This window comes from Microcaecilia unicolor, chromosome 2 (genome assembly GCF_901765095.1).
Source record: "Microcaecilia unicolor chromosome 2, aMicUni1.1, whole genome shotgun sequence".
In the NCBI taxonomy this organism is placed as follows: domain Eukaryota; kingdom Metazoa; phylum Chordata; class Amphibia; order Gymnophiona; family Siphonopidae; genus Microcaecilia; species Microcaecilia unicolor.
The window spans coordinates 326406008-326420303 of record NC_044032.1 but is presented as its reverse complement, the minus strand read 5'-3'; the positions used below and the strand labels follow the sequence as shown (position 1 = coordinate 326420303).

Below are 14296 nucleotides of genomic sequence, written 5' to 3'. Positions count from 1 at the left end.
TAACACCTGGCTTCCCAAGGCTGATTACAACAGTTAAGATGAACCCGTCAAGAAACAGGATATCCTCACTGAAATTTCATCTGTATTGTATAGAACAGTGTAGAAAAATGAGCAAAAAAATACAGAGTTTTTAACTGCTGTTTCTACCAGCTACACTAATTTTTTTAAGCTATTGTAATAATACTCAATTTTTATTTCATATAATGGGCTAGATAGGCTCACTCACCCTGTCTTCTGTTTTTATCCAACTTCCTTGGCTGATACCGTCTTCTGTTCTCAATCTAACCTTCTCCTCCCCTTCCAAATCCCTCAAACCTGCTCTTTAGCAGCCCCTGCAGCGATAACAGGCTGCCTGAGCCGGTGCCGAATGCTTCCCTCTGCCACGTCCCACCCTCGCATACACAGCAAGTTGTGTCAGAGGGCGGAGCAGAAGGAAGCATCAGACGCTGGCTCACTCAGGCAGCCTGTGATCACTGCAGGGAAACAGCAGCAGGGAGGGGCTGCTAGAGAAAGCAGGTTTGAGGAATCGAGGGGGAGGGGAAGAGAAAGCGAAAGCGCCAATGTTAGTCTGCCAAGCTCGAATGGGGGGAGTGTTTGAGGAAAGAAGAGCTCAAGGATGGTCGTTTTGGTACGATATGGGAAAGGAGAGAGAGAGAGAAAGGGGAGAAGAAGTGTTTGTCTGCAGCAAAGTTTAAAATAAAATCCATGCTGCTGTGTGGCGGCTCAGCAGCAGGTGAGGTAGGCGCCGTTTTTGTTTGTAATCTGATTAGGGGAGCGGCCGCTCCCCTTGCGCCCCACCTAGCTACGCCACTGCCCATACCCCCACTACCTGCTCACTTGTGGAGGAAACTGTGAGCCCTCCAAAACTCACCAGAAACCCACTGCACCCACATCTAGGTGCCCCCTTCACCCGTAAGGGCTATGGTAGTGGTGTACAGAGGGATAGTGGGTTTTGGGGGGCTCAGCACACAAGGTAAGGGAGCAATAGTCAGATGCGTAGCTGGGAACATTTTATGAAGTCCACTGCAGTGCCCCCTAGGGTGCCCTATTGCTGTCTTGGGATGTCAAGGGGACCAGTCTACTAAAAATGCTGGCTCCTATGTCCCAATGGCTTGATTTTGGATGTTTTACACTTGGTCATTTTTTTTCAAAAATGACCGAAAAACAAAGCTGTCCAAATCACAGGACGTCCATAGTATTTCCAAACACAAAAATAGACATCCATCTTTTTTCGAAAATGACCTTTCCTGTTCAGAATTCTGATTTGAGATGTTTCTTTCGAAAATGCCCCTCCACATCACTCAATTACTAATAAAACAAATTCAATTTATCTAAGTTAACATTGCATAACAAATATAACATAGAGGTTGGATGGTATCAACCTAACCATAACTTCATCCCCAACACTTACAACAACTTAACCAATCCCACCCCAGGCAAAGCTCATGGTACTACCAAGCCTGCCAAATCACTAGCACTCATAACGGTATCGCACATGAATCACCTTTCCCATATATCTCCTGGTCTCCTGCCAGCAAACCTCTAACAAGTCCATGGTGTACCCTTCCATTTTCCACTGCGACAAACAAAAAAAAAAAAACCCACCCAAGAACAGACACCATTTGGATGGGAGGGTGGGCCAAACCCCATCCACCTCCCGAACTCCTTCACAAACTTATACTAAAAAACCCCTTCCAAACCATTCTACATTTTTCTCGCCCATTTTTGGACCATTAAAAAAAAATTTTTAAAGAGAAAAATGCACAAAAACAAGCCATTGGAATGTATGGGGGGAGGCAGCATTCTTAGCAGACTGACCACACAGACATCCCAGCAGAGCAGTGGAGCACCCTAGGGGGCACTGCAGTGAACTTCACATAAGAGCTTCCAGGTACACATCTCAAAGTTTAAACCATTATAAGGTGAGCCTTCCAAAACCCACCAAAAACCTGTATTCAACTATAGGTACAGTAGATTTTTGGTGGGTTTTGAGGGCTCACACTTTCCACCACAAGTGGAACAGTTAGATAAAGGCCTGGGTCCCCTTTTGAAGAGTGCACTGTACCGACCACTAGGCTACTCCAAGGACCTGCTTGCTGCTCTAATTGGACTGGCCATAACATCTGAAGCTGTCATAGAGATTGGTATGTACTGTTTCTCTCACATCTTTGAGGAGCGGAAGGAGGGTCATTGACCACTGGAGGAGTAAGGTGGGGGGGGGGGTCATGCCTTAATCCCTCCAGTGGTCATTTACTTAAGAACATAAGAGTAGTCATACTGGGTCAGACCAATGATCCATCTAGCCCAGCATCTTGTTTCCAAAGTGGCCAAGCCAGTACCTGGCAGAAACCCAAATCACGGGAACACTCCATGCTACCAATCCCAGGGCAAGCAGTTGCTTCCCCATGTCTGTCTCAATAGCAGACTATGGACTTTTCCTCCAGGAACTTGTCCAAACCTTTTTTAAACCCAGATACACTAACCGCAGTTATTACATCATCTAGCAAAGAGTTCCAGAGCTTAACTCTTCGTTGAGTGAAAAAATATTTCCTCCTATTTGTTTTAAAAGTATTGCCATGTAATTTCCTCGAGTGTCCCCTAGTCTCTGTACTTTTGGAACAAGTAAAATCGATTTACTCGTTCTACACCACTCAGGATTTTGTAGATCTCAAATCATATCTCCCCTCATCCATCTCTTTTCCAAGCTGAACAGCCCTAACCTCTTTAGCCTTTCCTCATATGAGAGGAGTTCCATCCCTATTTTGGTCGCTCTTAATTTGAACTTTTTCTAATTCCGCTATATCTTTTTTGAGATACGGCAACCAAAACTGAATGCAGTACACAAGGTGAGGTCGTACCTTGGAGCAATACAGAGGCATTATAGTATTTTTGGTCTTATTCACTATCCCTTTCCTTTTTGTGATTTAGTCGTGATTGAAACATGTCTAAACCAAACTATCTTTTAGCCTCAGATGTTTTTGTTTTGTTCCATTATGTCAGAAAGATGTCCAAGTTGTGGGAACGCCCAAATCCCACCCCTACAAGCCCCATTGTGATTTGGACGCACTGCATACAAACTGCGTAGAAAAACATCTTAAATGTGCTTCAAAAATAGCGATTTGGATGTTTTGGCATTAAAAAAAAGTCCATCTGCTGCTCTGTGATGTTTTTTTGGATGTTTTTCTGTTTTGAAAATGAGCTCCATAGTGTATTTCTTGCAGTGTTTAGTCTAGCTGTATCCCAGGGTTCCTGACCTGTGATTTAAGGGGAGTTTGTAGCTCCCAAAAGAAATGTTGATGTCAGGAATGTGATGATATGTGTTATGGACCCATAGGAGCTCAGTTTAATTGGGTTCATGCAAAGTTTGTTGTTTTTAATCCATTCTTGTCTTGCTGTTGAATAGGTGGTCAGTTTATTTAGGGCTATAGGTAAGTCTGGTTCACCATGTATGATTAGCTACATGCCATCCACATAGATGTAAAACTGAGTATCCATTGACCGAATCAGCTCAGCTAGTGGCTTGAGATAAATAGTAATAGGCAACAGTACCCTGCAGGTCAGCGCCCAACATTGCCGATGAATGGTTTAGGATCTAAACTAGGCAAATACTGTATCACTGATACCTGTTTTTTGCCAGTCATGCTAGTATGATATTGTGGTCCACGGTGTCAAAAGCTACTGAGAAATTTCACAGTACTAATACCAAGGTGAATCCCCTGTCTCACTTTCTATGAAGATCATCTAATAGATAGATAGTGATCATCTCCATTCCATAACCAGGTATGAATCCAGATTGACATTCTTTAGATTGTAAGCTCCTTTGAGCAGGGACCGTCCTTCTTTGTTTATTTTGTACAGTGCTGTGTAACCCTAGTAGCGCTCTAGAAATGTTAAGTAGTAGTAGTAGTAGTAGACATGGATCTAGCAAGTTGTTGAGCTGAATGCAGACTGTTTGTTCTATAAATTTTCCTAGAAATGGGATGTTGTATACTGGCTTGTAACTTCTGAGTTGGTCCTAGTCGAGGTTGTTCTTCTCTAGCAGAGTATGTTTCTACCCTTTTTAAAACTGTTGGTAGTTCTCCATTAGGAGTTTACAATTGTATAGCCCCTTCTGTAAAGCTGCTACTTGCCTGCTGCACTGCCTTTGATAGGCAGGGGTCAAAGGGACAGGTGGTTAGTCAAAGACCTCTCAATATTTTGTCAAGACCATCCTCTGTTGTTGGGGTTAAAAGTGCAGGTTTGTGTGCTCTTGGTTAATTGAAAGGAGACTGGGTGAATCCTGGCAGAGGCTACAGTGTCAATAGCAGATTGATATTTGAAATTCACACTTAGCTAAGGCCCTAGAGAAAACTGCATCACTAAAAAAGGGAAGGGGAAAGGGAATAGGAAAAAGATCTTATGCCTCACTCACAACGCACATCTTGTTTATATCCAGAACTTCAGACACTTAAGAACAAAGGATGGAAACTAGAAAGAAGATGGTATCTAGAAAGGAGATGGTATGCATTTTCCAGTTACCATCCTTGAGAGTCTGAATTTCTAGATATAACCAAGGTGTTCATTGTGAATGGGGCATAAGATCAGTTTTTTCTAGGGCCTTTGCTAAGTGTGTATTTCAAATATCAATCTGCTTCAGGTGGTCACCAAGAGAAAATGTGATTAGAAAGTGATCTGTCCATGATAGAAGTGTTATTTCAGCACTGCTATTCCAGTGCTCTGGGTTGTCAACCTCTTTGCAGAGCACCAAACTTGTGTTATAAGCACAAGATAGAAAACCTTTAATGGAAGGTACTGTGTTTGGGAGTGGAATTGGTTTTCCAGAAAAGACATGTTAGAAACTTATGTTATTTGGAAAAACTGCACTGTTTCCCAATATTAGACCACTGAACCGGGTAAACCGGAGCACAAGCATCTGCCTACCATTGAGACTGGGTGGAGCCACTAGGGTTATCCCTAGTAGTGACACATGATTGTTTAGAACAGCATTTTATATACTCAAGTAAATACATATAAAATAATAAAGTGAGCATTCAGAAAACATAACAACTGCTTTTATATGCTATAGGTGTAGGTAGTCCTGGGGGCAGGGAATAAGTTGAACAGAGGCACATTATTGTGCATAATTTATAAACTAACTGTCCATGCATCTGTTCTTACTGGCACATACACACAAAGTTACACTTGCCTTGGAGGAGGAGTCACATTAAGCAGGAGTTTTTGGATAGGCTGTTGTATAGGGACGTATATGCCATTTTTTAAAAATATAGTCACTATGTAATAAAATGACTCTTATGTGCTGTTCAGTAGGTTAATGTCAGGGAACAAATGTATGTAAAATTGATTTAATACGTTGTTTTTATTATACATTTATAACAAAGGCTTTTCCTTTTATGTGTCTGGAAACTGCTTCTGATCAAACCTCATTCTTATCGATGACTATCATTTATTTTCTACTTAGTGTACAGCTAATAAAAGCACACTATACACTTCATTCTTTTAATATTTCCTTTGTCTTTATTGTCTTAGGTATTTCAGTACTTTATTAGTCAAGTCCGACAGAAGCTACACATTGTTCTGTGCATGAGTCCAGTTGGTGAAGCTTTTCGAGCACGATGCCGTATGTTTCCCTCACTTGTGAACTGCTGCACCATTGACTGGTTTGTTGAGGTTGGCAACTTTTTAGGAGAAACTACTTATCTAAGTATCTTCAAGATTTTATCATATGCTAGCTCTTAAATGTGAAACAAGAGATTTCAAATAAAAGGTTTATTGAACATATATTTCTGTAGGGGTGTTATAGTTGTACTTAATTTCTGCAAAGACAAGCAGGAAGAATATACTCTCATGTATGGGTAACATCACTGTGATGGAGCCCACAACATTTAGAAGCATTGCACTGTGCATGCATATGTCTTCTGACCAACTTACATTGGGTGGGACCCAGATGTCTTCATTCTGCAGAGCTGCAGTCCTCTTCAATGTGTCAAAATTGCTAATGGGCTCTTCTTTATTATTTTTTTTCCTTTGTGCTGTATAAGTCCTGTCATGCATGGGTCCCCTTTCTCTTAGATAGGCACTTCTTTAAGTTTCTGTTTATTTATTAAGTTTTCAAGGGGTCCTTTTACTAAGGTGCACTGAACAATGGCCTGCACTGGTGTAGACGTGTGTATTGTACGCATGCAGGTCCATTTTTCAGCGAACCTGCAAAAAAGCTTTTTTTATTTTGTCAAAAATGGACATGCGGCAAAATTTAAATTGGTGCGTGTCCATTTTGGGCCTGATACCTTACCGCCATCCATTGACTTAGAGTGTAAAGTTTTTCGCATTAACTGGGTGGTAATCATCAATATGCATACACTGCCGATTACCTCCCGGTTAGCTTTGCTTGCTGGAAAATTTCTGGTGCGCATAGTGGACACGTGTAAAAAATGAAATTACCACCTGGACCATGCGGTAGTTCCAAAATGGCGTGTATTGGGCGTGCGTAGGCGCCTACGCAGCTTAGTAAAAGGGTTCCCAAGTAAAATATACTTGTAACAGAAAATCAATCATCAAAATAATACATAAAAGAAATAATCTTATGATAACCAAACCTGTCCACTACAAGAGGGAGAGACAAGAGATAATCAATAATAAGAAAAAATGGAACATAACTCAAAGGCATACTCCCTAGAGAAAAGAAATTAGATATTCTTAATGAGAAAAGTTGGTTAATCACAATTGAGGTTCCTTTATCCTAGTAGAAGTGCCCTGGCCAGTAAGCACAATCTTATCACTCAAAAATAATGTTAAACTGAGATGGATCAAAGAAAATATAAGTATGAGATTGATATTTCACTATACATTTACAAGGTAATTTCATGAAAAATAACCCTCCCAAGACCAAAACCCTGGGACACATCAAAAGAAACTGTTGTCTTTGTTTCTGTGTAGCTTTAGCAACATCAGGGAAGATTTGGACTTTCAAAGTACAAGTAGCCTTATGATACTTAAAATATAATTTCAACAGCCAGTCGTCTCTATCACAGTCCAAAGTCATTGTGACTAATAATGTGGAGGATATTGCTAGCCCTTGTTCGGATGATTCAATAAAAACTGTTAATTCCAAGCTATCTTCTAATATCGGGGAAAAAGCATCAGCCCCTTCTCCCATCTCTTTTTTTCTTAAAAGATAACAAATAGAAAACTCTTGATATTGGTGGTAATGACTGTGATAGCATTTTCAAAATCTCTAACATATCTCTCTTAAACATCTCCTCAGCACATATCCCTGGAACCTTAGGAAAATTTATCAGACATAAATTCCTCCTACGAACTGTATTTTCCAAATTTTCCAATTTAAGTCCACAGTTGTCATACCTTTGACTAGGAAGGTTGCAAGAGCAGACATAGATTTAGATTCAGTAACCAAGGTTTGAACAGTGTCCTGTACCACAGATAGCTGTGATTCTTGTGAGTTCACCTTCTACTCCAAGACAGATAACTTAACATGGTCATAAGACTGTTGAGCTGTAAGAGATTGCCCTAATGACACAATAATGTTCCAAATCTCCTCCAATGTAAACACAGCAGGTCATACCAGTGAGAATGACACAACATTGGTTTTGATTTCAGGCACTGCAGGAAAGAGATTCAACCCCTTCTTGGATTGGAGCAGCTTTCAGTTGTGTTATACTGCTGACAGGAAAGCTATCTGCTTCCTTTGAACTACAGCATTCCTATGCTACCGCACAGGAGCCTCAGCTGCTGGCCAGCAGATCGATGAAAGCACTGCCTCTGGGCTTGAGGGGGGTTTCCTGGATAGCACTTTTCCCTCAGACTTGCTGGATCCATCTGCAGGTCTCGTATGTCTGGGAACAGTGAAACGCTGTTATCCAAGAGTAAGAAGGCAGACGCTCCTGCCTCCCGAACTCGTAGTGATCCCCCAGTAGATGTGAATGCTGCAACATCCTTGGCTGTAGTTTGAACAAGTTGGTGTGTTGAAGTAGAAGCCACCAAAGTCACAGGAAAAACCCTCCTGTGGCGCTTCTTAAGGCATATTAGAGGCAATACAAGAGGAGCATCAAAATGTGTCTTTTCTCAGGCATCATCTTGTCCCCCCAAAGGACCACTTCTTTAAGTTTTATTATTTTTCCAAGGCCCACTAGGCTCCCTTAGGCCTTGAGCACCCCAGCCAGGGAGACCGGTTTTCCCTCGGATCTCTCTTTACCACATATGATATTTTCAATATGGCATTCAGGGCCTTTGCAATGGGAATTGGAATTCACAGACTTGCCTGGCTGCAGCCCTCAGCCTTGAGCCAGCTGTGCAGGAAATGCTGGAGGACATTCCTTGCTATGGAGATAATCTTTTTGGTGAGAATATGTAGGAGGGTGCTAATCTCATCAAGCAACACTCAGACACCAAGAAGTCTCTCTTCAGGCCCACTCTCGGCTTAGTCTCCTGATCTATGAGGTATTTTTGCAAAGGGTAAAGAAGGTCTTACTACTCTCCCTTCTCTTGTTCCTCCTAAACAAACCAGGAATTTTGCCCTTGACCATACCAGTAGAGGGCCCAAATGTCCCAGCCAGCTCCCCAGTCAAAAGCAAGGATGAACTTTTGATTGGCTCCAGGAAAGCATAGCATCCATCCCCATAACTCTCAGATGACCTACCAGTATGAGAGAGGCTGATTTTTTCCCCATTCCGGTGACCCTATAATACCTCAAACTAGTGGGTTCTGAAAATAGTCCAGATGGGTTACAGTCTACAATTTGAAAGACTCCCTCAAATTGCTCACTGAGAGCATCAAAGTTATTCCAAGTACTTCCTGATCACAAAGAAGACAAATTAAATTCATCCTATCATAGGCCTGAGGGCCCTGAATAAATAGGGTTACCATATGTCTCCAGAAAAAGGAGGACGGATTGAGCCAGCCGGGTTTTACTTCCATTTCTTTCAAAGCAATGGAAGTAAAACCCGGCTGGCTCAATCCGTCCTCCTTTTTCTGGAGCCATATGGTAACCCTATGAATAAATATCTGGCCAGACAAAAGTTCAGGATGGTTTCCTTGGGTACCCACATTCCTCTTATTCAAAGAGGGGATTTTCTATGATCTGTGGACTTCAAAGATGCATATATCCACATTCAGATAACTTCCCAAGTCACAGTAGGTATCTCAGATTATGAGTAGGGAAAGTCATAATCCACTTCCAGTATCGCTGTTTCCCTATTTAGATGATTTGCTGCCAAGAGAACATCAGAGGAAGGAGCAAAATAATTAATGCACATGACCACTCCAGTAATAGAGCTACTAAGGTTTATCATAAATTATCCCAAATCCCAGCTCAGCCTGTCACAATGATTGGAGTTTATAGGAGCCATGCTAGACATGACTCAAGCTTTCACATTTCTCCCATAGTAGCACATTGATGCTCTGATCAAATGGTCACAGAAGTGCATCAGAGTCCGCAGGTATCAGCTTGACAGATGTTGAAAATGCTAGGCCCGAGGGGCAAGATGGCGTCTGAATAGGACGTGTGTGAAACAGCTCCTCACTCAACTCCCTCTTGCTGTTTTTTTTTCCTTTAAAAAATACATTTCCATGCCCAAGAGAAGGGGCAAACAGAGGGCTTACCCTGCTCCCTCTACAAGACAGGAATTGGGACCGATGGACCGTTTCACTGTTCCCAGAGTAGAATTGACTGGGCAACAACCCTTGCTGCAGGAGGGATCGATGAGAGGAGAACCGACCTACCTGCCTGAGGGAGAGACCACTCTGAGCCCAGAGGAACGGAGTCCTCCTTCGATGTCGGCAATGCTGGCAGACCAGAGCCCTGGATTGACTAGACCCAATGAGGAGATGTCTGATCTGGGAGCAGGTGCAGACTCTGCTAGCAGAACGCCGAGTGCAGCAGTGCTGGTGGTTACTGCTGAGAATGCCGAAGGAGCAGGAGTTGAATCACAGGAGAGCAAGACTGGCTCTAAGAAAGTTGCTCAGGAAGAGGTAACATTGAAATTATTTCCTAAAAAAACGGAGAAAATAACCCTAGAAAAAATTTGGGATGCTTTGGAATGTTTAGAAGATTCTTTAACCAAGAAATTATCTCCAACAGTTAAAGTTACTCAATCAAATCAAGCTAAAATAGCAGACTTGGAAAAACAGTTGGAACAATCTAAAACTTGTGAACAAACAATTATACTTGAAACAAATCAAATTAAAGAGAGTCAAATAACTTTAATAAAAGAAAATGTATATTTTTATAGGAAAATAGAAACTTTAGAAAATCTACAAAGGATGAAAACATTGAGATTTATAAATTTTCCTAAAGTTCCAGTAGTGGCTCCTTTAATAACATTTAAAAGATATCTTTCTGAAGTATTAAAAACTACTGAACAATTGTTTCCACCTGTAGGAAGGATTTATTATTTGGCTCCCTGTGTTAAGAAACCAAGTGAGCGCATAATACCATCTATGGCAACCCCATTTGAGGAGCTAAATTTGAATTTATCACAAACAATTGAAGATGAACTATGTGGAGTACAACCTGCTACATTAATTATAGACTTTGTTCTACAGCCGGATCGGGACTGGATCTTGAAAACTTTCTTTAAACATAGACATGAAGTCTTTCTGATTGCAAAGTCAAAGTATTTCCTGATATTGCTAGACAAACTCAGAAAAGACGTCAGTCTTTTTTGAAACTTCGTGATTTTGTCACAGGGGGGAGTTTTCTGGCTTAATTTTCCTTGTAAATGTGTTGTTAAATTTCAGTCTATTAAATATGTTTTCTTTGAGAGTGATCAGTTAGCAAAATTCCTGGACTCCAGACAAGAACCAGCCGTAAACTCTCTGGTGCTTCCTTCATTAGTATCTACTCTGTGATAGGATAAGTGGGAATGTGTTCTATTCATTTTTTCCTATGTTAACCAATTTTTGAATAGTGCCTTGCCTATAATTGTGGACTTTAGCAGTAATTATCATTTAATAGATTTTCTTTATAAAATATTTTCTTGTATGGTATGGTAATACTCCTTTTCTGTACAAGTGTTTCTTGTAAAATTCATTAAAATTACAAATAATAAAAAAAAAAAACAAAAAAAAAGAAAATGCTAGGCCCCATGGCTTCAACTGTTCAAGTCCTGCAAATGACAAGATGGATTTGGATAGGCTGGAGTGGGTTTCAAAGGCACTCTAGTAGTTGGAACTTCTATAATCTATGTCCCAGAAATGCCAAAGAAAGAGAATGATCAAGTATTTTATATCACATTCATTGTTGATTTAATTATGAATTGATAATAAATGTTACTATTGGGCAGACTGGATGGAACAGTAAGGTCTCTATCCGCCATTATTTACTATACTACTACTACTTAACATTTCTAGAGCGCTACTAGGGTTACGCAGCGCTGTACAAATTAAACAAAGAAGGACCGTCCCTGCTCAAAGGAGCTTACAATCTAAAGAACGAAATGTCAAGTTGGGGCAGTCTAGATTTCCTGGGTAGAGGTGTAGTGGTTAGGTGCCGAAGGCGACATTGAAGAGGTGGGCTTTAAGCAGTGATTTGAAGATGGGCAGGGAGGGGGCCTGGCGTATGGGCTCGGGGAGTTTGTTCCATGCATGGGGTGAGGCGAGGCAGAAAGGGCGGAGCCTGGAGTTGGCGGTGGTGGAGAAGGGTACTGAAAGGAGGGATTTGTCTTGAGAGCGGAGGTTATGGGTAGGAACATAAGGGGAGATGAGGGTTGAGAGGTAAGGAGGGGCTGCAGATCGAGTACATTTGTAGGTTAGTAGCAGAAGCTTGAACTGAATGCGGTACCTGATCGGAAGCCAATGAAGTGACTTGAGGAGAAGGGTGATATGAGTGTATCGGTTCAGGTGGAAGATAAGACATGCAGCAGAGTTCTGAACGGACTGAAGGGGGGATAGGTGGCTAATTGGGAGACCAGTGAGGAGTAGGTTGCAGTAGTCAAGGCGAGAGGTAATGAGAGAGTGGATGAGAGTTCTGGTGGTGTGCTCAGAGAGGAAAGGGCGGATTTTGTTAATGTTGTAGAGGAAGAAGCGACAGGTCTTGGCTATCTGCTGGATATACACAGAGAAGGAGAGGGAGGAGTCGAAGATGACACCGAGGTTGCGGGCAGATGAGACGGGGACGATGAGGGTGTTATCAACCGAGATAGAGAGTGGAGGTAGAGGAGAAGTGGGTTTGGGTGGGAAGACAAGAAGTTCGGTTTTGGCCATGTTCAGTTTCAGATGGTGGTTGGACATCCAGGCAGCAATGTCGGATAAGCAGGCCGATATCTTAGCCTGGGTTTCCACAGTGATGTCTGGTGTGGAGAGATAAAGCTGGGTGTCGTCAGCATAAAGATGATAGTGGAAGCCATGAGACGAGATCAGGGAGCCCAGGGAAGAGGTGTAGATTGAGAAAAGAAGGAGTCCAAGGACAGAACCCTGAGGGACTCCAACAGAGAGCGGGATAGGGGTGGAGGAAGAACCATGAGAGTGTACTCTGAAGGTACGATGGGAGAGATAAGAGGAGAACCAGGAGAGGACAGAGCCCTGGAACCCAAAAGAGGACAGTGTGTCGAGAAGTAAGTTGTGATTGACAGTGTCAAAAGCGGCGGATAGGTCGAGGAGAATGAGGATGGAGTAATGACCTTTGGATTTGGTGAGGAACAGGTCATTACAGACTTTGGATAATGCCGTTTCTGTCGAGTGTAATGGGCGAAAGCCAGATTGAAGCGGATCGAGGATGGCATGGGAGGCGAGAAAATCAAGGCAACAGCTGTGAACGGCGCGTTCAAGTATTTTGGAGAGGAAGGGTAGGAAGGAAATGGGGCGGTAGTTGGAGGGACAGGTAGGGTCAAGTGAAGTTTTTTTGAGCAGAGGTGTGACAACAGCGTGCTTGAAGGTGTCAGGGACAGTTGCAGTGGAGAGAGAGAGGTTGAGGATATGACAGATGGGGGGGGGGTGATAGTAGGAGAGATGGTGTTAAGTAAGTTGGTGGGAATGGTGTCTGAGGAACAGGTGGTGCATTTCGAGAAGGAGAGAAGATGGGCGGTTTCCTCTTCAGTGATATCAGGCAAAGAGGAGAAGGAGGCCTGGGTTGGTTGGTTGAGGGAGTGGGTGATAGGATGAAGAGGAGGAGAAGGTTTAGTGGTGAATTCGAGGTTGATCTTCTGGACCTTGTCGCGGAAGTAGTCAGCCAGTGATTGAGGAGAGAGTGAGGGGGGGTGGGAGCGGAGGGCACTTTGAGGAGGGAGTTGAGGGTGGCGAAGAGACGACGAGGGTTAGAGCTGAGGGAATTAGTCAATTGGGTGTAATAGTCCTGTTTGGCGAGAAATAGGGAGGACTGGAAGGAGGATAGCATGAATTTGTAGTGAATGAAGTCAGTATGGGTACGAGATTTCCTCCATAGGCGTTCAGCCGATCGGGTGCAGGAGCGAAGGTAACGGGTGCAAGGGTTAATCCAGGGCTGGGGATTAGTGCGCCTTGTGGGACGGGAAACGGACGGTGCAAGGGTGTCTAGGGCAGAGGAGAGAGTGGCATTGTAAGTGGAAACAGCCTTATCGACAGACTCAGAGGACATGATGGACGGGAGGAGATCAGAGATACTAGCGGATAAGGTGGGGGGGTCAACAGCCTGGAGATTCCTGGAGGTAGTGGTTAGTGTTGGGCGGGACTGAGGGGGAGGATGATGAAGTGTGAATGTGATCATGTGATGGTCAGAAATGGGAAGAGCAGAGACGCAGAAATTGGAGGGCGAGCAGGTAGAAGAGAGGACGAGATCAAGACAGTGACCAGATTTGTGAGTAGGGGTGGTGGAGCTCAGTTGGAGGTTGAAGGAGGAGGTTAGAGTGAGGAATTGAGAAGCGTATGAGTCGGATGGGTTATCAGTGTGTATGTTGAAGTCACCAAGAATGAGGGATGGGGATGAGGGCTCAATAAAAACGGAGAGCCAGGCATTGAAGTCAGTAAGGAAGGAGGGGAGGGACTTATCAGGGGGGCGGTAAATGACTGCAACTCGGAGTGGCAGCGGGTAGAATAGACGGATGGAATGGACTTCAAAGGATGAGAAGCAGTGAGACTGTGGTAGGAGGAGGGGTTGAAAACTGCAGGAGGGCGAGAGTAGTAGGCCAATGCCGCCACCGTGGCTAACTGGGCGGGGTGAATGGGAGAAAAGGTAGCCTCCATGGCAGAGGGCTGCGACTGAGGCAGAGTCGTCAGGGGTGAGCCAGGTTTCGGTTAGGGCGAGCAGTTGAAGGGAATGGGAGATGAAGAGATCATGGGTGAAGGTAAGTTTGTTGCAGATTGAGTGGGC

At 43.2% G+C, this 14296-nt stretch overlaps 1 protein-coding gene across 1 annotated transcript in view; it reads left to right on the top strand.

The window, feature by feature from the left end:
- DNAH6 (dynein axonemal heavy chain 6) overlaps window positions 1-14296 on the top strand; it is a 2906060-nt gene that overhangs the window by 1612867 nt on the left and 1278897 nt on the right. The window contains exon 50 of the mRNA XM_030192089.1: window positions 5527-5667. Coding sequence (XP_030047949.1) covers window positions 5527-5667 — 141 coding nt within the window. The remainder of the gene's footprint in view (window positions 1-5526; window positions 5668-14296) is intronic.